This window comes from Poecilia reticulata, chromosome 10 (assembly GCF_904066995.2).
Source record: "Poecilia reticulata chromosome 10, P_reticulata-male-v2, whole genome shotgun sequence".
NCBI classification, from domain to species: Eukaryota; Metazoa; Chordata; class Actinopteri; order Cyprinodontiformes; family Poeciliidae; genus Poecilia; species Poecilia reticulata.
The window spans coordinates 15,440,445-15,464,705 of record NC_088839.1 but is presented as its reverse complement, the minus strand read 5'-3'; the positions used below and the strand labels follow the sequence as shown (position 1 = coordinate 15,464,705).

The window sequence follows — 24,261 nt, the reverse complement described above, 5'->3', positions numbered from 1 at the left end:
CTTTAGGGACAGGGGCTTTGTGATTCATTATTAAAGTGCTTGTAGTGCAGAAATACAACAGATTTGTTTTAATGGCCATTAGGATTGACAAGTCCCTGTCTTTATTTGTCCACCAAAAATATTTTTAAATTTTAATTGCTTAAACATGTACCTTTAACAAGAATATCAGGCATGTTTAGGGGGGAATAGATCATCGTTCCGTCTAGTGGCTGAAAGAAATGAACCTCTTTGCCAGATCTTGTTTACACCCAAGAGTAACAAAGTCAGTGTTAGGTGTACTACTAATTGTGCCACTATTTAATATTCGCTCTTTAAATGTACTTAACTTTAAAGGATGCATTTTATTGCAAAATGTTTCAATTCTCGCCTAAATTAAAACACAAAAGGAATCCATTAAAGCTTTTACACATCCTTACCAGGGTGTGAATAAATGCAGCTGGGATTGTTTATTTTTTTGTTTTTTGTTTTTTATATAGAATTTTTTTAATAGCAATCCTAAATAATTAACAATCATGTGATTATAAGTGGCTGTGGTTCAATGTGATCTACAGTCAGAAAGTGAACCACAGGCTGGAGCATTTAGAGCCTGTCTCCTGGTAGCTGAGAAATAATGAGCGTTCATTATGGAGACATTGTTTTGGACAGCGTGACATGTTGCTACCGGCCCAAATGCAGCAGCCGCAGCATTAACAATCCATCGTCCAAGCTTCTTATCACCTTGACAACCCATAAAGCTGTCACTGAGGAGACAAAATGTTCTGGTATGTGACCAAAAGGTGTGTGCAAGTGTGTGCGTCTTCACCTAAAATACAGCCTTGAGCTCAGGAAGTGAGTAATGAGCTCAAAGTCTACTCCACTCCTATAACAAAGCAGTACAATAATATACTATATATATATATATATATTCACACACACACCAAATAATTTTAATAGGTCTCTATTGGGAAACCGTGTGTTAAAGTCACACAAGTCTGTTTCAATTTCAGGATGTAAAGCGGTTGACTGGTAAAATGGGCTAAACAGGTTCGACAATTACACCAAAGTGACCTTATTTTTGAGCTTTTCTGCTGCATTTCTTCATGCTCAATAAATAATAGAATTTCATTTAAATCCTTAATCTGGAGCAGATTGAACCCCCACTCATTCACGTGTATACAATCTTTTCTTCTCAGCCTGTTTGCTTTAAAGCCCTTCGAGACTTTACAGTCAACACTGTGAATGAGATAATGTGGAAAGCTTACAAAGAACTTCATGTGAAGTGCATAATACTGAAGGTTTTCTTGGTGAATAGCTTCTGAAACACTTTGCGTCTTGAAATACATCACATGTCTCCATTAGCCTGTCACTGGTGAGACAGGAAGAATCTGTGAATGGAATGTTTTGCAATTCGGAGAGAATACTAACTACATTTAAAAAAGTAAAATAAAAATTGCTTGATGACTGGCTTTTCTATATTAGAGCGCATCTCGTGGTTTTGGGTTCATGCATACCTCGAATTAGAGTTGGTAGAAATTGATCAACAAAGATTAAAATAAGGAGCATTAAGTCAGTGAGCAAAAAATAAATTATGTGCCAAAGTAAGTGGCCGTGTTGCATGCAGTCAATTGATGGTTCCTTTGATGAAGGGGCAGAAGTGGTGCAGACCACCTTATTCAAATGGAAGGTGTCAAAGAGTGAAGTGGGCATAAAAGAAAGCTGAAGTCGAAAGTAATTATGCTGGACTTATAGTAATAATAATAAAAATATATTCAATTTAACTAAGTAATAACATGGTACAACACAAGAGTAAAAAAAAAAAAATTAAAGAGCAATGTCTTACTTCCAATCTCCTGTGACAATTTGTCCATAGTTTTCCCATCAGCGCATCCATAGGTTAAATTTGCTGCTTAACCTTAGTTTAGAAAAGTTTGTAACATTACCTCATTGCTGAATCATTCTCAAGTGGAATTGAGGAAAACACTTCTATGGTGTTTTCTTCATATTATTTTAGACTGCACAAAACCCTTAAATGTAAGAGTTTACATGTTACATAAATCTCATCCCCTTCATTTCTTTTCTTTTTTTTAGAAGTAAGATTTCAGGGTGACAATTCTGCCCTGTCATTGTAGTCAAAAGGCTTTGTGTTGAAAATACCGAATAGATCCATGACTCCATCGCCATCGGGAGTCAGAGGCAGTCATCTTGCATGCAAATTGTAGTGATGTCCACACCTTCTTACCAAAGGTCGCTGCTCAGGAGTAAAGTGTTGCTTGACCCAAATTATTATCGCCGTTCTCCATCTCCTGTTATGCTGTTGTTACTCTGTCAAACAACCCTCTCTTCCAGCATAGTATTCAGCAGGCAACCAGACATTCTTGACATTTTGCAAAGGTTGAAAAGACAAAGAACCTTTGTCTCCTAATAAGGCCACACTCCATACCCCACCTGAATAAAAAAACACAGGGCAAGCAGGAGCAGTGTGTGTGAGAAGGGTTACATGTAAGGTGAGAGTGTATGAGAGATGGTCAGGGGGGGGTTAAAGACGAGAACCATTTCAAAGCATCAAATGGAAATAAAAGCTTCTCTTAAGAAAAGGAAATGAGGGTTTGTGTATGATGGACAAAAGGTTTTAGGCTAAAAGTCCCACCTAATGTTGACTTTTTTTTTTCTTTTTTACCCTCAGTTAATGATAGTGCTTTGCAGAAGTATCCTTAACTCTGGACTTGTTTTAGCATTTTGTCCTGTTCCAAACATAACCTTCAGTCCTGTTTACTTTGATTCTTCTAAATCAGTGCAACTACTGTGCATACAGAAGCCACCTGATTAGGAAAGACCATCTGGGGCTAATTTAATCACAGCACAAATCCAGCTTTTCTTTAAGTCTCATAGATTTGCACCTAGAATGAAGGCACCAATGTCCTTTTGTATTAGTAGTTTGACAGGATAAAGTCAAAGACAGAAGGTAAAGCCACACGTTAAATGAACTGTAACCTCAACATGAGGGGTGTCTGCCGCACCACTCAGTTGTGAACAGCTTTAAAAAAAAGATATTGTGAAACGTTATGAAAAGCTTCATTCAATGTGAAACTGGAAACAATGTGGCACACCCACCTAAGCTGGCAGGTTTTGCAAGGAGAACTGTAATCAAAGAAGAAGCCAAGAGGCCCGCAATATGACATGATGGAGGCACAATCACACTGTAAGCCTGTTTTGCTTCAGCAAGGACAGGGAACCTTGCCAAAGACGATGAGGAAGGTTACTAGAGATGCAGGAAGGTGGTTGGAGCCAATGGGAAAATAGATGAGAATAAACTCAAGCTAGTGCTTTTCAGGAACACCTAGCACTCAGGCAGAAGTTCACTTTTCAGCAAAAAAATCAACCCATACATACAAATCTCCATGTAGTAGTTAACATTAAATAATTTCCACACATAAGTGGTTCATTCAAAGTCTACTTCTAAGAATCTGATTGATTTTCAAATTGTTTTCCTCTAACCTTACTGAACTTTCACTATATTGAAAAGAGAGTGTAAAAAAAAATATCAGCCCCTCTGTTGCAAAGCTGGTTGATACATGCCCCAAGAAATGCATGCCACACTTTTCAGATTCTTGTTTGTAAGAAAAATATAAACGCATGTATTCTTTTCCTTTCACATCTCAATCATGGTATTCTTTGTGTGGAAATCTCACATAAAATCCCTAATTAAATACACCGAGGCTTTTTTGCTTGTAATCTGATCAAATGTGTCTCTAAACACTTTTGCAAGGAATCGTATCTGGATTCTGTCAGTGATATGAGGCTGATGTGAGTCGTTGCAATAAGAAACAAAGCAGCACAGCTTTGCTTCACCCCATCAAACTCGGATGAAGACGGAAAGCCTGAATGGAAACTCACAAGAGCCAAGGTCCTTCTGCTCTTCTCTCATCTCCATCTCTCATCCATCAAACCCCTCGACGCTGCTTCTCACCTCCCTCAATCTCTCTTGTGCCTTATTGCGCCATGATTTTTTTTTTTTTCCTGCTGAAGTTCTTGCTGTAAAACAGCTGAAGTAATAGAAAATAGTGCTTTTGCAAGTCTGGGCAAGGACATAGAAGCAATGAAATGGGAATATTTGATGGTTTAACACGTTAGCCGATTGCTCCGTGTGCGTTAGCATAAGCGAGCTTCCGATTCTAATCACTTTTGGCCTCATGCTATGCAACGTTACATGGTCTGATTTGTTTTCGAGGTGCTAAGTTAAGAAGTTAAAAGACAGAACTATTTTATTTTGTTGCCCCTTTAGCATTACGTAAGTAAAAGGTAAAAATATCTCAGCCTATTTCCTGAAGCAAATATGGTGGTTATGACATCAGGCTCCTTAAAGGTGGCTATAACTAGGAAAAAGCCAAGTTGTTGTGATGTAAACCCACCTTAAATGCCGGTTTTTGTGCTAACAAGCAGAAGCAGCATTCAGTGTCTGTATATTATTGTTTCTCTTTGCCCCCACCTCCTATTTTTCTGCTTCTGTGCTGGTGTGTCTTTCACTCGCTGGAATGTGGGCAGATATGGGATAATAGTCAGACTTTCAAATTAATTCTGCTCGCGACTCAGGAGCCAACGTTAACCACGTGTTTGTTGTTTTACCCATGAGCCCGTTGTCTTGGAAACGTTGCATAAGAGGGAGTGGGAAAGCAGGATGCCCCTTGCTGATTGGGAGACAAGGTGGCGGATCTCTCTCTTCCTCTCCCCCTCCTTTCCCACCCGTCTTTCTCTTGAGTCTCTCTCTCTTTTTTTTTTTTGTTCTTTTGCTCCATTTGACGCTCACTTCAACTCAAGGTGTCAGAGCTCCGCCGGTCCCGTAATGTTGCACTTTGAACCCCTCGCCCCTTCCAAATAAAGCTCCGCGGTCAGTCGGTCCTGCTGCCCAGCTGCCCAGCTTCAGCTAAATTACAGCTCGTGCTGCAACAGTGATTTATAGCCCAATCGGAAATGTTTGTTCACAGAGTGCTCACACACCCACACCTGCTAACACACCCACACAGCATCTCTTTGAGCTGCATTTTGAAGCTTTGAAGTCAACAATGATGGCGCTTTATTAAATCCACCTGTACTGCATGAATTGGCCGCTCATGGCCTTTGCATGAGCACAGGTGTAGCAGGTAAAGGAACGATGACCTTGGCTCAGGAGGCAAGACGCTTTATATTCTTTACTGGCTTTAGCTTTTTGTCTGACTTGACAGGATTAAACTGGAGTTTAAACTGTAGTTTACTTTGCAACACACGAGCTTTAATTTCTTACACAACATAAGTAGTTAATAGTTGCAAAGGATAAAAAAGGATGCATATTTATATCTTAAAATAAAAGTCTGAAAATTGTGTCATGCCTATTTGTTTAATACTTGATCAAACCTCTGTTAAGTGCAATTGCAGTAAAAATCTGTTAGGTTTTGCACATCAAGATTATAGATTTTATTTACGGATCTCCATGTATTTATCAATATCCATCTTGCTAATTTTCCAAGATGTTCAGTTTTGGTCTCGTATAACCCATTGCCGTCTTGCTGTGTGTCGTACCTCTGTTATGGTAAACGGAAAACAACAATCTTCCACCAATGACCCTTCCTTCCTGCCATTCTTCCAAAACAACCAAACAGTCGTTCTGTCTACAGATTGTTCCACCTAAGCTGTAAATCTCTGCGACTCCTCCACAGTTCTAATCTCTTGACTGCTATTTTTAATTCGAGCTCTCTTTAAAAGGCTTTTAACTTCATCGTTTTAACTACTCAAGTCCAAATGCACACAGGTGAACTCTGTTTACTTCTAAGGGACTAAACACAACTCATTGCACGGTTTTTTTTTCAGGTATTATAGTAAAATGGGATTAAAATTAATCCACAACAAACTTTTAAGATTTTGATTTTGAAAATCGTCCATCCACTTCACAACTATGCAAATCTTGGTCTATTACATAAATACCAAAAAATAAATGAAAAATACAATGAAGTTTATTTAAACATGCAAAATTGCAAGGAACATAAATGCTTTTCTAACGTACTCTACCTGTAAGAAGACGAGTAAATGTAACCTCAGAGTGAGTTTCCTGTGTAATTAGCATTTCTCATGTTTTTAGTAAGCCAAGGAAAGAGCAGAGTGGGCAGCCCCTGTGTGAAGGAGCTGTCTTAATCCATGTGTTTAGCAAGCACCATCTGTTCCTTTTATTCAGATGGGAGTAGAAATATTTGGTTGATTAGGAGAGGATCTGTGAAGGATAGCCGCACCGTTACCAATGGTTACAAAGGACACACATGCTCGATTCCGTCAACTGGTGTCTTGGAGAGCAAAACGGGAGACAGACACAGACATCGCATATGTATCCCAGTTTGAACACACAAGAGGCAAAAGTGTTCAAAACAACGGAAGACTGCAAAGATGCACAGAGAATGTGATTGTTGCACAGTGACACGTTTAGAGATAAAGCATGTGTATTATTATCATTATTATTATTATTATTATTATTATCAGTGTTATTTAGGTCAGGCGTTACAACAAGGTCAGCCTTTGTCTTTTGTTGCAAAGGTAGATGCTTTCAAAAATGGGGTGTTTTCCTCTAAGATGTTTTGTGTCGAGTACTTCAAAATCTACACTCGGATAAACACGCAGGACATTTTTGATTTGCTCAAAATGGGAATGTGCTTACTCAACAAAAATATATTGTGTTGAAATTTGCTACGTGACTTATACTTGTTTGTTTTACACATTCTTCTCTCGCTGTACTCGACATGCTTTCTAAAAGACATACATCTAGCAGCTGAGACGGACACAAAATAAGTAGGATTTTGAGCCAAGTGAACAGTTTCTCCGGATATTCGGCCTCATGTTTCCGTCCTGCTGAGAAACCCGGAATTTTATTTGAAATGCATTTGTATGTATAGATAGACAGATTTAGTGTAAGTACAGTAAAAAAATAAAAAGGTGTGTTTTTATGTGCTCCGTGTCATTAGGTGCAGACCTGGGCGGCCTCATGGACCTGGAGTCTCTGTACCGTGGCGTGCAGCAGAGCATCAACAACACACGGGCCTCACGGGTGCGCCGGCAGAGTCTGGACAGGGCCTACAACATCGAGGTGCTGCTGGGCGTCGACGACTCCGTGGTCCAGTTTCACGGGAAGGAGCATGTGCAAAAGTACCTGCTCACGCTCATGAACATCGTAAGTGTCCGTGTCTCTGGGTTTTAGTTGGGTCACACGAAGGTTCCCAGACTTTCTGAAACCCACACCTGTTCGCCTGCTTTAGATTGAATTAAATTAAAATATTCTTCCATTTGAGTTGAAAAGAAAGTCACAGAGAGGTCAAAGAAACGTAGACGGATGCACACACACACACACACACACACACACACACACACACAATGAATGGGGATTCAATTCCCCTCCTACATGTGAAAGGATTACTTGCAATCAGCCACAGGTAATCCTTTCTTCTCTGTCTGAATATGATGAGATTTCATTTGTGTATAACCGTGTGTGTCTGCAAGGTGCTCTGTCTGTGCTAAAGGGGCTTCCGCATATCTTTTCATCAGGATTTGTGTCATATCATCATTCTTTGTGTGTGTGTGTGCATGTGTGTGTGTGTGTGTGTGTGTGTGTGTGCGTGCGTGTGCGTGTGTGTATGAGAGAGAGAGAAAGATGCAGAAACAGCAGGTAGTCTGCTCCGGGCCACAACAACACTTAGCACTCACGCTCCCAGGTGTTGTCACAAGTGTGCATGTATGCGTGTGTGTGTGAGCTCGAGTGTCACACTCCACACTCCACACTTTAATCTTTGCAAATTAAACCTGTGGTGAGAGTGGTGTTTCCATGCATCCGTTTGTGTGTGTGTTTGTGCGAGTGCCGCTGTTTGCTTTTGCTTGTACTGCGACCCCACTGCGCCAGGAACCAGCCTCCGACTGTTAAGCAGGTGCAGGCGCAGAGCTGCAAATCCTACCACACCTCTTTGTCTCAGTTCAGCGCTTGGAAAAGAACAAGAGCTGCCATTGCTCCCTACCTCCCCTTTTTAGATATTTGTTAGACAATATAGGCGAAGGGAATACGCAGCCCTGTCGCAGCCCCGCTTTAATCTGTGGGGAAGAGATGGAGAGAAAGGGGGGGGGGAGGAGTATTTTAAACAGCGCGTTTGGAATAAATTACTGACAGCCAGATAAACAGAAATAAATAAATAAGGGTTTCCTCCCACGCGTGGCATCTGGGCGACTTTCTTCTTGAAAGTTTGCTTTGCTCACTTCAGGATGGGTGTGCGATGTCTGACTCTCTTCCTCTCTCTGTCTTTCTCTCACTCTCCCCGGCTGTCAGCAGCACTGCTCGGGTAGTTTTATGGCAACAAATCTGCATCAGCATGAAAAAAACTTTAGAAATATAATGCAAGAGGTAGGAAAGGTTTACAAGAAAACACTTTTGGTGAAAAGAACATTTTGGAAAATGACAAGCTATTGTGAAAGTGAAACAAAGTCCCATAAACACAACAGAGCAATGGGTAATTTGCTTATTTTTTTTACACCCTATATTCTTTTACTTTTGAAGCAAGTACATCTAATGTATTTACATTTAAAAAATGTATAAAAGAGCATAATCGTGAAAAAAGGCTAAAAAAAAAAAAAAAAAAACGGACAAAATTAGCTAAATCTGTGCATGAGGTGGTCATTTTGTTTTGGGTATGTGGTTAACATTTTTAAGTTTCCAACATGTTAAAGTTTACATTTGGCCAATTTTAGTTACATAGAATCATTTCACAAGGATATTTCAACATCAGCACAAAATCGTTTATATTCTTACTGACATTTGCCAGTTTCCCTCATTATTAGCAATGGTCAATACCTAGAAAATAATAGGTCTGCACAGTAAAAATGGTAGCAGAAGAAGATTATTTATTCAGCATAGAACATGAAAAATTAACCTAACCTGGGCAAAATTTTCATGAGGTAACTTTTATAATAGAATCTGTTGGAAAGGCCTTTAAATTATTATTTTTTTTTAAATCTTGTTTTCCTTGAAGTCATTTTCACCCTTTTCGTCTTTTTCACATGTTTTCTTAATGCGATAATTTTCCAGCTCTGCTTCTTTCACCTTCGTATTTCCACCTGTGTGTTAAATGAAGTCTGCAGAGAGCCGAGGGCCAAGGTGGATCATCTGTTTGTGTTTGTGTCGGTTGAGGCGCAGAAAATAATTGACATTACTGCTGTCTGCAGGACATCAAAGCACGCCTACAGAAAACCATTGAGTCCTTGTCTGCAAAGTTCAGCAGGAGTGTCAAAATCTGTGTGTTTGCATGTGTGCGTGCGTGCGTGCGTGTGTGTGTGTTTGTATGTGCGCGTACACGCGTGTGTGTGTGTGTGTGTGTGTGCGTGTGTGTGTGTGTGTGAGTGCGTGCGTGCGTGTGCGCGTGCGTGCGTGCTTGTGTGAGTGTGTGTTTGTTTCTGTGTGGGTGTGTTTATTTGCATGTGCATGGTAGACTAAATGTGTCTTTGTATTCAGTGCTTCCCACTAATTTCCCATGTGTTTTCTTCTTTTGTTTCCTGCTGTATTAATCGGCTGACAATTTCTCCAACCAAATGAAAATTCAAATAATCTTTGCAGTGACTGTATTTTGTTAAATCCCCGTCTTGTTTTTACGTGCTTTTTCTTGAAATGTGTTGCTGCTACCACAACGTGGCAGTAATCCCCCAAGTTGTTGACAAAAACAGCAAAGTCCAGCAAAGAAAACTCCTTTTATTTCTAGGTTGTTTGAGTGTGTGTTGAATTCAGAGGTCCAGCAAAAAAAACAAAAAAAACATAGATATAATTTAATTATCTGATATCTTGTTTTAATTTCAACCTGAGAGGTAGAAGTTAGTTGAATAAATGAGAAAGTAGTCCATCCTGTCCTCAACTGGAGCCTCTGAGTTTTTAGTTGAGGTCTCTGAACTTCATCTGCGTAAACAAAGAATTTGTCTTGCTTGACATGAGACTGAGTAAAGCTAATATTGGGTCAATGCTGCAATGGTAGAGTAGCAATTACATACATTTCATAGCAGTCGTGCCTAATGGAGGTATGTATGGTGTCTGTATATTCTGATGCTTGTGCCACAGAATCGTATCAATGTTTTCTAAAAATTGTTGCCAATCTAATTGAAAAGCTAATAAAAATGTTAAGCAAGATGATAACATCCATTGACGTGACGGATCACACCTCTTAGATTCGACTTGATTTTTCTTGTAAATCCCCCTGAGATCATGTTTTTTTTGTTAATTATAAATATAATATCTGATTTGAACTAAAGTTATTCTTGAACGTTCACTTACACAAGCTTGTTTCTGCGGGGTATGTTCTCAAATTAACACTGAATTTAGCACAGTGTGCATTATTTAAAACAAAAGTGGAAGCGAGTTACTGCTCTGGCTTCTGTAGGAACCACGTTTCATGTGATGTGTGTTTATATGACACTCTAATATTCCAGGGCTAAACAAAACAGCGATAAACCAAAGAACTTGAGGTAATCTGTCTGTCTACCTGTCTTTCACTCATTAGTAAGACCTTTACAAGGGAGCCACAACGCGTTAATCACTCGCTCCGAGTATATTAATAGTCACTGCTGAAAAGGGTGGTTTGTTTATCTGTGCATTTTTAATTTTGATGAGCCTTATTAGTAAACTGATCTGCATTTTGTCTACCTTTGTTATGTGTGGTAATTATCATTTGTGTAAAGGTTGCAGGAGATCATCAAAATCATTCTCTTTTTTTTTTTCCTTTACAAAACCTTCTTCAGCCAGTGAATAGACACAATAATACATGAAGGAAGAAGGTGGGAAAGCGAGTGCACTACAGGTAGGAATAGACCCGTTAGCTTGTGACAGAAACTTGGTTTAAAAGGTGCCAAAGTTCAGGGTCTCAGCATAGTATTCCCAGTTGTGTTGACTAAAAGATATAGAAAAGTCACGGCAAGGCTTATTTAGTTTATGTGACACTTTTGCCAGGTTTTGTTTTGATTGCTCCATCCTGCCTCATCAGCAGCTGACAGTATTTTTTTTTTTAACAAATTTTCCAAAATGACTAAATGAAACGTCTTGCACCTTCAGTGACAACAGTAAAAAACAGTGACACCAAGTTTTAAAGCACTGTGTTAATGAACATATTTTTCCAAAATGACAGTGAAACTATTTGTACCTGTAAAACCATAAGTGGTAACAAAATTCAAATCCAAAAACAACCCCCCAAAAAAACCAAATTCAAGTACATAAGCAAGCATTGTGTGGCGAGAGTTTTTTTTTTTCTATTTTTATTTTTACATTAAGGTGTTTTAATTTACACCTGTGCTCCGGTACCAGGCATTTATGTTTCCTTTTCACACAAAAAAACCGTGTTGGGTAAATAAGATGCTGTACTTTCGCCGTGCTCAGAATGCTATTAAGTAGAAATGTCTTTCTCGTTAGACTTGGGTCGATGCTACACTGCTCAACTGGAAGTCAACTGGCCCCAACTGGCTTAGCCGTTGTCAAGGAAACGGGCTAGATTAGGCATAGCACAGACTGACCCTCCCGGATGTCCACTTCTATCAAACAAACACGACATACAAACAGATGCCGTGCGACTTCTTCCCAAGATGACAACGGTGTGAGACAAAAGTTATGAAGCCTTGGCAGCAGAACCAAGATGGGTTGGACAAAACATGAACAACACGGTCATGCAGGTTCTCCATCAATTAATTTTGAAGCTATTATGGGATACTAATTAACATAATTAAATAAGTATTCATTATGGCACAGTGAATATGTTTGCTACAGAAAAACACATCTTTGTTGAATTCAAAAGAAAAGAAAAGAAAAAGCCGAGATGTGGGACAGGGTTTCTTCTCCATGAATGTCTGAAATTTGATAAATGGAAGTTGAAAGAAGGATTTGTGATTTGTGTTAGAAAACCTTCTTATTCAGAACAAGAGAGGCATCAAAGCACACGCATGATCTGTTTGTTAAACTGTGTTGCATTTGTACCTTAATCAAATGATCAAAATGCGAGTGAAGGGTGTCTTTGTTAGGAAAAGATAGCAATGTTGGTTCTTTCCTAAGGTTTCTAATATGTGTAGACACAATTCTGGTTAATTTAAAATACTGAAAATCTGTAAAACAGTCAAAATATTGAAAGACATTCAGATTACCCGAATTAATATTGATTGGACTAATTTTACCCTATGACTCAAATCTTCTGCACAGCACAAGGATTTAATTTCGTTAAAAACATCTTAAAAGTTTGCAGTTGTGCCATCACAAAATAAGAAGTTCAATGCTTACAGATACGTTTGCGGGAGATTTTTCATTTCAGTAGTAAATCTCAAGTGTATTATGAAATTATGCAAAATATTATTTACTCCTTAAGGAAATGTAAGTAAATACTGAGCTCAATACTAAGCGTACATACAAAGAATGACGGTGATGATAATGGCCCCCTAAACTGTAATCGCTTCAGGAGGAACAGGTCCAATGCTTCTGCAGTAGTAAAGTGGGTTAAGGCTGTAAAAGCATATGTAATGTTGTCTGCTTCTTGTTTACAAGACCCAAACAAACTATTATTCCGTTTTCACTGCTTTACAGAGAGCTAACTTTGCTGCTGATCACACTTAAGAGTGCTTGTCCTTGCTGAGCTCCATTCCACATGGCAATCAAAACACAGAATAAAAACCTCACATAAACCCAAACAAGACACTTGATAAAATATTCATTCCAAGCTTTCACTACTTCCACTTTATCCTGTACTGACTCGGGAGGAGGATGAAAAGCATCTCGGCAGTCATTGTGTGAGAGGCAAGGTCCACTCTGAAGTTGTATAATGTATAAAATATTTTGGACTTTCATTACAGTGCATCTCTCAGCTGGGGACACGAGTCAAGCCCTTGTTGGGTTAGATTATAACAACCAGAAAAAAGTACCCTCACCGCTGTTTTTAATCAGGTTGGCTACACTGACTCCATGCTACAGAAAATTCTAAGTAAGCTTCACATATCAAACTTACAACCAGAACATGGGAATATGAATCCTGTTTGGCTTTTCTCGCTATTTCAGGTCATGTTTAAATTGGGTTTTCTTGTTTTGTCAATCTCTTTGCTTGCTATTCCCAGGTGTGTCAAAAACAAAAACAAAAAAACAAAAATCTTGCTTCCTAAAACTGTATTTTAAGCAATCATGTTTTTCTAAGAATTTCCAGCCAACCCAAAACAGAGAAGCAGAAGTCCCAGAAGACGGAAAAGATCTGAAGCAGTCAGAAGAGTTAATTCTTTAAACAGCTGCAAAGTAACTTTGAGTGCTGGCTGCAGGACCAGTGGGTGAGCAAGATCTGTTCAGAGATGCTTAGGGCTGCAGACATTGCTGGAAAGTTGTTGATATTCCTCTTCGGTGTTAGATGGAGTACTGAGACAACAACACCTGTAGAGAAACAAACCAGGCTGGTGGTCCCAGTTTTTAAGTAAGGGAACCCGAGAGTGTGTTACTACAGCTATTGAGGAATCTCTATTGTCAGGCTGCCGGTGAAAGCTTACTGTATAAGGACAGGACACTCCAAACTGATTGTTGAAGCTTGAGATTAGGAGGACCAGTTGACCAAATCCTTACTCTGAAATTAATCAATTGCTAATGAAGTTATGGAAGTTTGTTTTTCTGGCCCAAACAGGTGTTGTGGATTTGGAGAAGGTTTTCCACTGTGTCTGAGACGTTTTCCAAGTGGATTGCTTACCCAAAGTTATAGTTGTGACATCATTCTCAAAAAGTCAAAGCTTGTGACCAATGCAGAACTTGGGAAACGGATCCACAAATTGGGATTTTGTCTGCAGTAACTGGTGATAAAAAACGTTTAAGCTCCATGTACCTGTGGACGTTCATATGGACCTGCTTTTCCCCAAACCTCACACAGTGAACCATTCTATAGCTTTTCTATTTTCATGTGAAAGAGGTCGTGATAGATTCAGATATACTTTTAGGAGTTGTAGCTGTAGTAGCAAGAATATAACTTATTTTATTGCAGTCCAGTTATTTTGTCTTCTTGTTCAAACATCCTGATATGATTAAGTGAATTATTTTTGCTCAGTTGTTAACAAATAGCTTTTATGGTTATTGTGTCATTCTCAATAGGAGGTTTAGAGCTTGGTGTTTTCTTTCATAAATGAAAAGGAGGAAAATCTAGCTTATTTTTTTTTCTTATCCTCTTCTTTCAACAGTAATCGTTTCTCTCCTACTTTGGGATATAGTTGCTTTCTAAGAACTCATTCCTTTTCAAGCTCTTCTCTGCATGTTTTCCCCACTGCATTCAGCTTCTTTCCTCTGTTCCTTTGCCTCTCCGTCTGCGTTCGAAGCATTCCTCAGCTTCCCCTCAGCTTCCACTCATACCTGTCTCTTGCTCCATGTCTCTGCAGTGTTTCCTCCTTATCGCTGCACCTCTCTGTGGGCAGAGTTTGTGTGTGCGTATGCGTGTGTGTGCACGCTTGTGTTTGCGTGTGTGTGTGTGTGCGCGCTTGTGTTTGCGTGTGTGTGTGTGTGTGTGTGTGTGTGTGTGTGTGTGTGTGTGTGTGTGTGTGTGTGTGTGTGTGTGTGTGTGTGTCTCTGCAGCATGTCCATCAGCCATCTCATTATGGCTGTCTGTTTTTACATCCCTTTGCCTCATTAAGCACCAAACACAGCCACTGAGGACAGCAGGCCTTGACTTTAGTGCCAATTTTCCCTCTCTCTCTTTGGCTTTGTGGCTCTGTGTGTCAGAGTGTGTGTGCCAAAAGAGTGCTCTCTGCATCTCCCTTGTTACACATTACCTTGTTTCCTTGCATTAGGCACTTTCCATCCTTTGCATCTTCTTCATCTCCTCTTCATCTTTGCTCATGGGAGCCCAAATCTCCTTACAATTTCCTAATTGTTTCTTGTTCCCTTCTCTCCCACATTTGTTAGTCCTAAATAATATATTTCTTGAAGTGGGTGCATTTATCACCTCTTATAAGGGTGTTCTTTAGAAAAAAAAGAAGAAGGTTGAAATATTCCACTAACTGGCTTATTTTAATAAAAAAATCATTTTAAACTTTATTTTAAACTTCTTGGCCAGTTGAGTAGTTTTGTATCAAACGTCTTCTGTAAAGGCTGTTTTGGACGATCCAAGTTGTCCTTCAGTTCACAAGAGACCATTTTTCATGTTACAACGAGAAACTAGAAACTTCATAACACCGTCGCCAACTCCTCGGCAAGAAAGGTAGCTATTAGATGTCTCAAAAGTCATTACAAGTCGCCACATAATGTCATTGTTTAATTTTCATATTAGGTCGCGTGCGATCTATTGAGTGAAATACGCCCTTGTATGTGGGAGCCTTCATCTAGAAGAGCCTGGACACGTTCTGTAGATGTGGGGCAGTTGCTCAATGGCCACTATTTTTATTTATATATATATATATATATATATATATATATATATATATTTATATATTTTTTTGTTATTAAAGACATCCTTATTTTTCACCTGATTTTAATAGCAGCATATTAATCTAAAGGTTGTAAAATTGACAATATTTAGAAATAAAGATATTTAAGAGGTAATTAAGAAGGCCATAAAGTCAGAAAAGTTAGTGACATAATATTTTTTTCAGTCTGGTTAAACTAATTTACAAATGTGAAGCTGAGCTTAGATATGACTCAAAGTGTGTTGATTTTCATGAAAATACAAAGAAAACTTCAAATGTATTTTTGACCAAACAACTGTTGTTATATAATGTCACCTAAAATGCAAACCACATCAAATGATCAAAACGTACCACCATTTTTGTTTATTTTTTGTGAATGTATTAAGTTAAAACCCCAGTTGTGTCACACTTAACTTTGAGCTTAGAAACATTTGATCCTGTGGGGTCCACTCTCTGTGTTTTTTATACCTAACCATGCCAGAGGATTGCGTGGCTGCAAAGCTCAATCTGAGTTTCATCTGAACAAACAGTGTCAATCCAGTTAGTCTTACACAACTTCTGGACAGAAAACGCTTTCCCAACGTTTTATCTACTCGTGCATCTCATTTAACAGCTTTTGCCTTTTGTGTTTGCTTTTTGTGGCTCCAGGTGAACGAAATCTACCATGACGATTCTTTGGGAGCAAAAATCAATGTGGTGCTGGTGCGGATAATCATGCTGGGCTATGGCAAGGTGAGACCTGACAGGATTCGAAGTCCTGCTGAGAAAACAGCTGAACCGCAGTTCCTGAAGCGCTTACACTTTAGAACAACAGGATTTGGGCTCGCCCTGTTTGTCTTTTTGTTTCTATGTCAGCATTATCCGTGACACAGGGATTTTGCTACTCGTCCTTTAAGTAGCTAAAGCAAACTTATAAACAAATATACAACACACACATCCAGTCATCAGGAAACACACACACACACAGACTGATGCCCAGAGCTTGTTATTCCAGTGGACTGAGCAAAAGAGGAACTAAAAGCATGCAGCATCTCAGGGGAGTTTTTCCAAGTCGCACGCCTTCACAGTTCACCACCAAAGCACACAGAAACTCTGGCCGTTATGCAATCGCTGTTCTTCCTAGCAGGTTGCCGCACAGAATCACCTCCAGTCTAGACAAAGGTAAATAATCAATGACAGCTCTCCATCATTCATAAAGAGAAGGGCAATAAGGGGCAGCATCCCTTTCTTCCTCACTGTAACTTTATCTGCATGCCTGTGCTGAGAAGCGTGGCAGGATGCTGAATGGCAGAAATGACGGGATCACCCACTGAATAGCACATGTGATTTTATTGGTGGAGCTGCCCTTACAGCCCCAGCAGAAGTCAGAAACAACACACACACAGGTTACAATGCATTGGTCATTCAGGGCCAGCCCCTATGCAGCTTCACCCAAAGCTTTGGCTGTCCATCATTCCCAATTACCACAGCAACAGAGCTGCACCCAGACAGCCTGCAGATTGACTGTGTGACCCTGAATGCAGCCACTCTCACACACCCACACTTTGCTCACATGCAGTCACTGCGCTACATTTGCACCCATCGCACCGTTGCAGAAACACATTTTTTTTGGCATCATGAAAAAAATGCACTCAAACACACGTAAGCAACTTGGAAACGGTGCACACGTACAGGCTACGCCGTCTAAATGAGGGCTGAGCCGAGTGCATACTTAGCACTCCATCAAGTGTGCAGAGGCAGGCCATATGTCTCGCTCATGTTGCATTCCTTTTGTGAACCAACTGCACCTTAGGCATGTGTTCAAACACTGAGCAAAAAATAAAAAAGAGGCAAATACAAAGAGATATGAAGAGATACCTTGATAACAGACAGAGAAATGAAGATCACAGAGGGAACATATTAGATAAGGAAATATAGCTCTAAAGGAGTCTAGTTAGGGTTTTTGTTTAATCAGATATTTTTGTAAAACTCATTAACAGAGTGCTGCTTTCGAGCATCTCTTTGAGACTGTGTGTTTCTCTGTGTGATGAAGTGGAAGAAATGCTCCAGCAGTTTGTGAGATCTTCTAAGATCAAAAAAATGATTAAAAAAAGAAAAGTACACAGTGACACTGCCCCCTACAGGGTGAAATAAATTGCTGTACATACATAAACTAAAACAGGGATGTCCTTGTTTTTTGTTTTTTTTTGTTTTGTTTTTTAAATAATCCCTGCACTTCTTTCGTGTTGCTCTGCGTTTCAGTCCATGAGCCTGATTGAACTTGGGAACCCATCTCAGAGTCTGGAGAACGTGTGTCGCTGGGCCTTTCTGCAGCAGAAGCAAGACACGGGGGACGCCGAGTATCATGATCATGCCATTTTCCTGACACGCCAAGAATTTGGGCCCACGGGCATGCAGGGTATTAAAGGACACGATGAACACACTCAACACTGTTGTGCATTATACTCTTGCTGCGTCTTCACACTTTTAACAAAAAAGATTGTAGACACATAGAGAAGTGTGCACCCTCCTTCCTTTGCCTCATATAATTTGCAAGGTGCACTGTGGCTTTAGTGGTTGATGGTTTTCTATGCAGAAGAGCACAAGCTAACAGCCAGGCCCAGGGGAGAGGCCTCTAAAGCCAGTGGCCTAGCTAACCAGAAGCCCTTCAGCTGCCCTTGGGCGCAGCCTTCAGCAGCAGAAAATCAATATACAGAGAAGAGGCAGCCACAGCTCCACAATTAAAGAGAGTGCAGGACACACACACACAGGAAGCTGAAGACTGGCATTTGCAAAGAGAGAAGCCAACGTCTTGGAATTAAGATTAGACACATGAACGTAAATGTTTGTGGCTTGCACTTCGACAGCGCCTTTTTCCAGAACCATACATCCAAAATGTGATGCCCCTGAAATAAAATCCTGACAAACCAAACAGCTAAAAGAGTAACAAGAAGAGTAAACGGAGTCCTTGTGTGTGTGTGTGTGTAAAGTAATCTTAAGATGAGTAGAGCTGCTCTGTTGTTAATAAAGCAAAATTTAAAGAGGTATGTGTTTTTGATTTGATAAAGGAAATCTACTTGACCAAATAATAAAAAAAAACACATATTTATTCCTAAATGAGGATTAAACCTAGCTAATATAGCATTTTATCATTTTGTCTATGATTATGTTTCGGCAGTGCTGCAGCAGTAAGTCTGTAAATCTCAAACATTACTTCTCTCCCGCTGGTTGTTGTTCAGGTTATGCTCCGGTGACGGGGATGTGCCACCCGGTGAGGAGCTGCACTTTGAACCACGAGGACGGTTTCTCTTCTGCCTTTGTGGTGGCCCATGAAACCGGGCACGTGTAAGTGTCACCAGTAACAAAGTAGACCAGAGAGCAAAGCAGTCGCTTACTAATTCATCACGGTTTTGTTCAAGTGGTCAGTATGTGATGATTGAATCCTCCCTCTGTTGCTCCTTGATCTACTCCTTCCACACATTCCCGCTCTGTCTCTATTGCTCTTTGTCCTCTCCACCACCACTCTTGTTCTTCTTCTCTTCATCCGTAGGCTTGGGATGGAGCACGATGGCCAGGGGAACCGCTGTGGAGACGAGGTGCCCATGGGCAGCATCATGGCTCCTCTGGTGCAAGCTGCCTTCCACCGCTTCCAGTGGTCCAGATGTAGCATGCAGGAGCTCGGACGCTACCTTCAGTGAGACATGAGCACCAGAACATATCAGTATATGCAGGAGTCTTTACATGTAGACTCCTATGGTCAGCTCTGATCTCAAGTGTTGTTGCTTTTTACATGCAGCTGCTATGAGATTTGACATGTCCAGCTCAAACAAGACATACGCCACAAAAAGTGTTTAAAGATCTTAGGTTTTCTCACCAAGATATTATTTTGCCTATTGTCAAGAGCAGAATGTGTCTGTTTTCATAAAATATTCATATTAGTGTGAACAGGGCACGAAATCGTATCTGTCCTAGTCAGATACAGTTTTTAAATCAGATAAATCAGCAAATCTGAGCAAAATATTCAGTTTGACAAATTTTTAGTACATGCCGCAACAATAAAAATGTAAAAAAAAAAAAGTTAGCTTTTCTTGTGCATTTATACCAGAGGTACCAGGAAATGTAGGAACATTACAGGTAAGGAAAGAAAATGAAAGGTTTTTCACTTCCCCTTCAGTTCCTACGACTGTCTCCGGGACGACCCGTTTGACCACAACTGGCCGTCGCTGCCTCAGCTTCCTGGTTTGCACTACTCCATGAATGAACAGTGTCGTTTTGACTTCGGTGTGGGTTACACCATGTGCACCGCGGTAAGAGACCCCCGCAGTCTGCCAACGCTTAACTTTCATTCATCATCACGCTGAGCGCATCTTCAGTCAAAGCTTAGCGTTGCTTTAGCTTCTAAGCACAAGCGACAGGTAAATGTTAAGCCTCAACAGACATAGTTTGAAAGTGATTTTTTTTTCCACTGTGGTTTGTAAAATAGCTTGAATTATTGAAGAATTTTCTCAAATTTTAAGAGTTGGGCTTCTTAACTGAGCCCAGTGTTGTCTGCTAGTGTACGACCTTTGACCAAAATAAGTGACTTGCGTAGCCATTGACATTTTTCTGATGTCCTCTGTTTCTTCTCCCGGCCTCTGGTGGGATTGACATCTTGCTTAAAAGCAGGTAATTGGTTTTGTTAGCTATTACTTTTTAATGTCATTAATTTAATTACAAAAAGAAAAGAAGTTTCTTTATATAGCCTCTCAGTTGCCTTGATACCACAGTGCCTTTACATGAGCCTGCTAGAAATAAACATTTTGTAAAGACAAGACATTTTGTAGAGAAGTTTCATCAAGCTGCAGCATCTTTTCTGGCATCTTGTACTTCCTTTACAGTCAGCATCATCTTTTTTCTGTGACTGTGAAGCCACTGTGGCACACTGTTGCAAAGCTGTTTCTTGACTAAGGGTTTGCTCAGGGGCTTGCACACGTTGCTAGATTACCCTCTATTCTCTTGTCAAACTCATTCCCCTCAGCTACAAAAGGTGGGCCAGACAGGATCGCAGGTAAGGCCACCCCACCTCCAGGAGGACGTGTGGACGTGTCATTTTGTTTTGTTAGGTTTTCTCGTTCTTTTTGTTCCCCAAAGTCATGTGTATGTAATGTTGCTCCCTCATTTCCGTTTTGATTGTACTCTGCGTCTCAGTTTTGTCAGGATTTGGTCTGCAGGATTCTAAAATGCTTGTGCTTTAAGAGAAAGCCACTACAAAATCCTTCAAAACAACGGGACACCTGCAATTCATTTGTGTGGCCCTTATGGCTACGTCCAGCACTGTACCTGGAGTCCTTTTCTGCGTATGGGTGGTAAATCACTGCACCTCTGGTAGGAAGAGACTCATTATATTGGCACTTTTATGACTGTAAACGAGTGGAAAAGGTTGGAGAGAAGTCTTCCCCATCCTTGGGGGAAAGGGCTCAGCTAGAACAGAGGCCCTGTTTCCCCTTCCCCCCCCGTATTTTAGGATCCTCCAGTCTATATACAGCTGACGATTACCTACCGCAGTCTGAGCCGATGTTTGTAAGTCAACTCCTGACCTGTAGAAGTCCCTCAGGGTCATGGTAGGTGGGAGGTTCTGGGGAGAGGAGAGAGGAGGGCAGGCTGGTTTGTTTGATGGCACTTTGATTCATTTTAGACAAGGAGGGGAATTTGCTGAATTTGCTTCTCAAGCCATGTCGAGAGACATCTCATTAGTCACAGATATCTCACCTTTTGTCTTGAAACACTCTGCCCTCTGACCCTCCTTACAGTGCTTTGCAAAAGTATGTATAACCCCTGAAGTTCTAAAATTGTTACAGGCACACCATGCTGCGTGATTCGTGTGACAGATCAACGCAAAATGTCAATGTGAAGTGGAAGGAAAATTATATACATATACCATGTTTGATGTAGATTTTTATTAAGCCCTCTCTAACTTGTACGAATCACCTTTTGGTTCAATTATAGCTGCAGACGCTTTTGGTCATTTTTTCATCAGTTTTTGGAAAAGAGAAGCTGGGATTATGGCCCATTTTTTTCATGCTTTTTTTTTTGCAAAACAGGAGAACGTTTGAATAGACTACTTTTGCCACAGTTTCACAATCAGATTCCAACACTGAATACACTGATCCAGACAGTTGCAGCTATGTGGGTCTTTGTTCTGTTGCACAGTGAACCCAGTGATCAGGTTTATATGCACTTAGTTTTTCTTCAAAGAATGGTTTGCATGAAGGTCAGAATGTTCAGTGTCGGTGTCCTCTGACTAAATTATGTTCTTCCACCTGAATTCGGTGTCCCCTGCAGGGGTAAGCTACTCATTGGACTCAGTGTGGCTTTTATCGACTATGTCTGTCTTCTGGAGCCCACAACTAAAATTTGCCCTGTAAACAGATTCTCCTACCTGAGCTGTGGGTCTCTGCAGCTCCTCTAACATTACCCTGAGTATCTCGGTGATAATAGCTTTATTTACCTGGCCTGTACGTTTAGGGGAACTGCGGTGCGTTGAGGGGTTTGCCGTTTTGTTCAGATGTAGGACTGGACTCCACTCTGTAGAGCCCGCTTCTCCACTAGAGTGGCTTCAACCAGTTCTGCTTCGGTCCATCCTGACCAGATTCATGGCTCAGCACAGCTCTTGTCCGTTTTTTTTTTTTTGTACCTAATTCGGGAGTAGTACTGGCCGCTCTAAGAAGGGTAATGCATGCAAGTAATTTGATCGAAAACAGACTGCGTTCATCGATTGGCCTGTGATGTACGTCACTGCAAACTCCAAACAACCTCTCAACCAGCACTGTGGACCGGCAGTCATGCCGTCTGCTATCAAAGAGCTGCACAGTGTGGTCTGGCGTAATTATGAGTTTAATCACGAGCAGCGCCAGGAACACATGCGTCATGCATTTCGGAGCAGAATGACAGTGATTTTGCAGCCATGCAAAGCAGCAAGTCTTTCTGAGGAGTGGGCAACAATGACGAAGCGAGGAACTGTGCAGCTCCGGTCGACGTTTCGTCTGAGCTGCAGCTATGTGTGAAACTCTGGATCTGAATGGTTTTCGTTACGTTTGCTCCACAAATGAATTTCTAGAAGACAAAATGAAATATCTGGTTTAGTTGGCTCCATAAAAACTACAACCACCAGGTTCTCCATTGCTGAGTGTCGCTGAAAACATCATTGGAGCATTGACTGCAGCTCCTGCACACTACTGGCTTGCCCACGCTCCTAACTATAATCACACCCGTAACAGTGAGGAGCAGATCGTAATGGAGACGCTCCAAACTGGGGTAGAACCAAACAGGCTGGGTATCAAAAAGCTGCTTTTCCACTGTGAAGTCTCACTCTAACTGGAGTTTGAAATATGATTTTATGAACTTTACAGTTTTTCACAATTTTATTTCTGATCTAGTTAATTTTCTCTGGTCTATGTGAAGCTGTTTGTAGAGAACAAGCAGCTTCTCTTCCAAAAACCTCTGATGCTTTAAGAGAATTGTATTTGTATACAAATTAAATTGCACACAGGTGAATTTGTATTGGACTTCATTTAGGGTTATCTTAGTAAAACGATCTGAGTACAAATATATTTTGATCAGAATATTTTGTTTGTAAAAGGACTTACAAGCTGAGTATCATTTTCCTTCCACTTCACAATTTACTGCTGCTTTGTGTTTGTCTGTCACCTACAATCCTATTAAAATGTATTAATGTTAGTCATTGTTAAGTGCGATTATGCGAAACAAGTAGGATTACTTTTGCAGGGCTCTGTATCTGTCAACAGAATTTGCATGAACTGCTGTGTGTTCCTCAGTGGGTCCCAGTGTAAACTGCAGTGGCTCTGCATAGATTAAGTGTTGGTATTGTTTGGTATGTTTCTGTCTTTGCTGCTGTTGTGGCATTTCTCCTCCCGTCTCAACTTTATTGAGTGTTAAACTTCCCATCAGTTTACATTTTGATTGACCTGTTAAGCAACATGTTTATTTTTGATCTGCTGTTTTTGACTATATGCTGAAACCTCTGTGCTCCCAAACAGTACCGTACGTTTGACCCCTGCAAGCAGCTGTGGTGCAGTCACCCAGACAATCCGTTCTTCTGCAAAACCAAGAAGGGGCCACCCATTGATGGCACCATGTGTGGGAATGGAAAGGTATTGCTACATTTTTACAAAAAAACATATTGTAAAAGATTTTACGCACCATATGTAGTTGCTAAATTAGGCATATCTCTGTGCTCTTGGGCAGCACTGCTTCAAAGGTCATTGCATCTGGTTGACTCCTGATATCATGAAGCAAGATGGAAACTGGGGATCATGGAGCGAGTATGGCCAGTGCTCACGAACCTGTGGGGGAGGAGTGCAGTTTCGCACCAGAAACTGTGACAATCCCAGGTATGACGTTATTTTCTAGTGTGTGTCTAGTGTCCACCACGGCCATGAGGTGAAGGTGTGTAAACGGACTTAAAATAAGGTAATCATTTATTGCAATAGCAATAGTAATAAATCATTACATGCAACTGGATCGCAAGAAAAATGTTATAGTGTCACTGACAACCAACTAGTGTTAGCGCACATAGTTCCTTTTAAATTCACACAGGCCCTCCTCCTGCCTCTGATTGGTTGTTTCCAACAAGGAGCAATGCATTTTTGCAAGTTGTCTGCAAGACCACACGGAGGTCAAGACATGGTCACAGTTTTAAGAATTATGTTATATATATTATATATATATAAAAGTCACCTACTGCAGAATTAAAAGTTAGGATGCGATTCCCAGGTGTACTTGTAAATGTGACCAGCACTGTGTATTTTTAAGGCAGCATTACAGGATGTTTCTCAGTTCCAGTCGTCAGCCCCCCCTTGCCCTGCAGACTTTAGA

General features: G+C 40.5%; 1 protein-coding gene across 2 annotated transcripts in view; it reads left to right on the top strand.

Annotated features, from left to right (window-relative positions):
• Positions 1-24,261, top strand: part of LOC103471261 (uncharacterized) — a 125,023-nt gene that overhangs the window by 84,025 nt on the left and 16,737 nt on the right. The window contains exons 4-12 of one of the 2 annotated variants that reach the window (XM_017307184.2): positions 6,960-7,165; positions 16,057-16,140; positions 17,650-17,806; positions 18,627-18,732; positions 18,938-19,081; positions 19,562-19,694; positions 20,405-20,434; positions 23,424-23,537; positions 23,632-23,777. In XM_017307184.2, coding sequence (XP_017162673.2) covers positions 6,960-7,165; positions 16,057-16,140; positions 17,650-17,806; positions 18,627-18,732; positions 18,938-19,081; positions 19,562-19,694; positions 20,405-20,434; positions 23,424-23,537; positions 23,632-23,777 — 1,120 coding nt within the window. The remainder of the gene's footprint in view (positions 1-6,959; positions 7,166-16,056; positions 16,141-17,649; positions 17,807-18,626; positions 18,733-18,937; positions 19,082-19,561; positions 19,695-20,404; positions 20,435-23,423; positions 23,538-23,631; positions 23,778-24,261) is intronic. The other variant, XM_008420140.3, reaches the window with a different exon arrangement.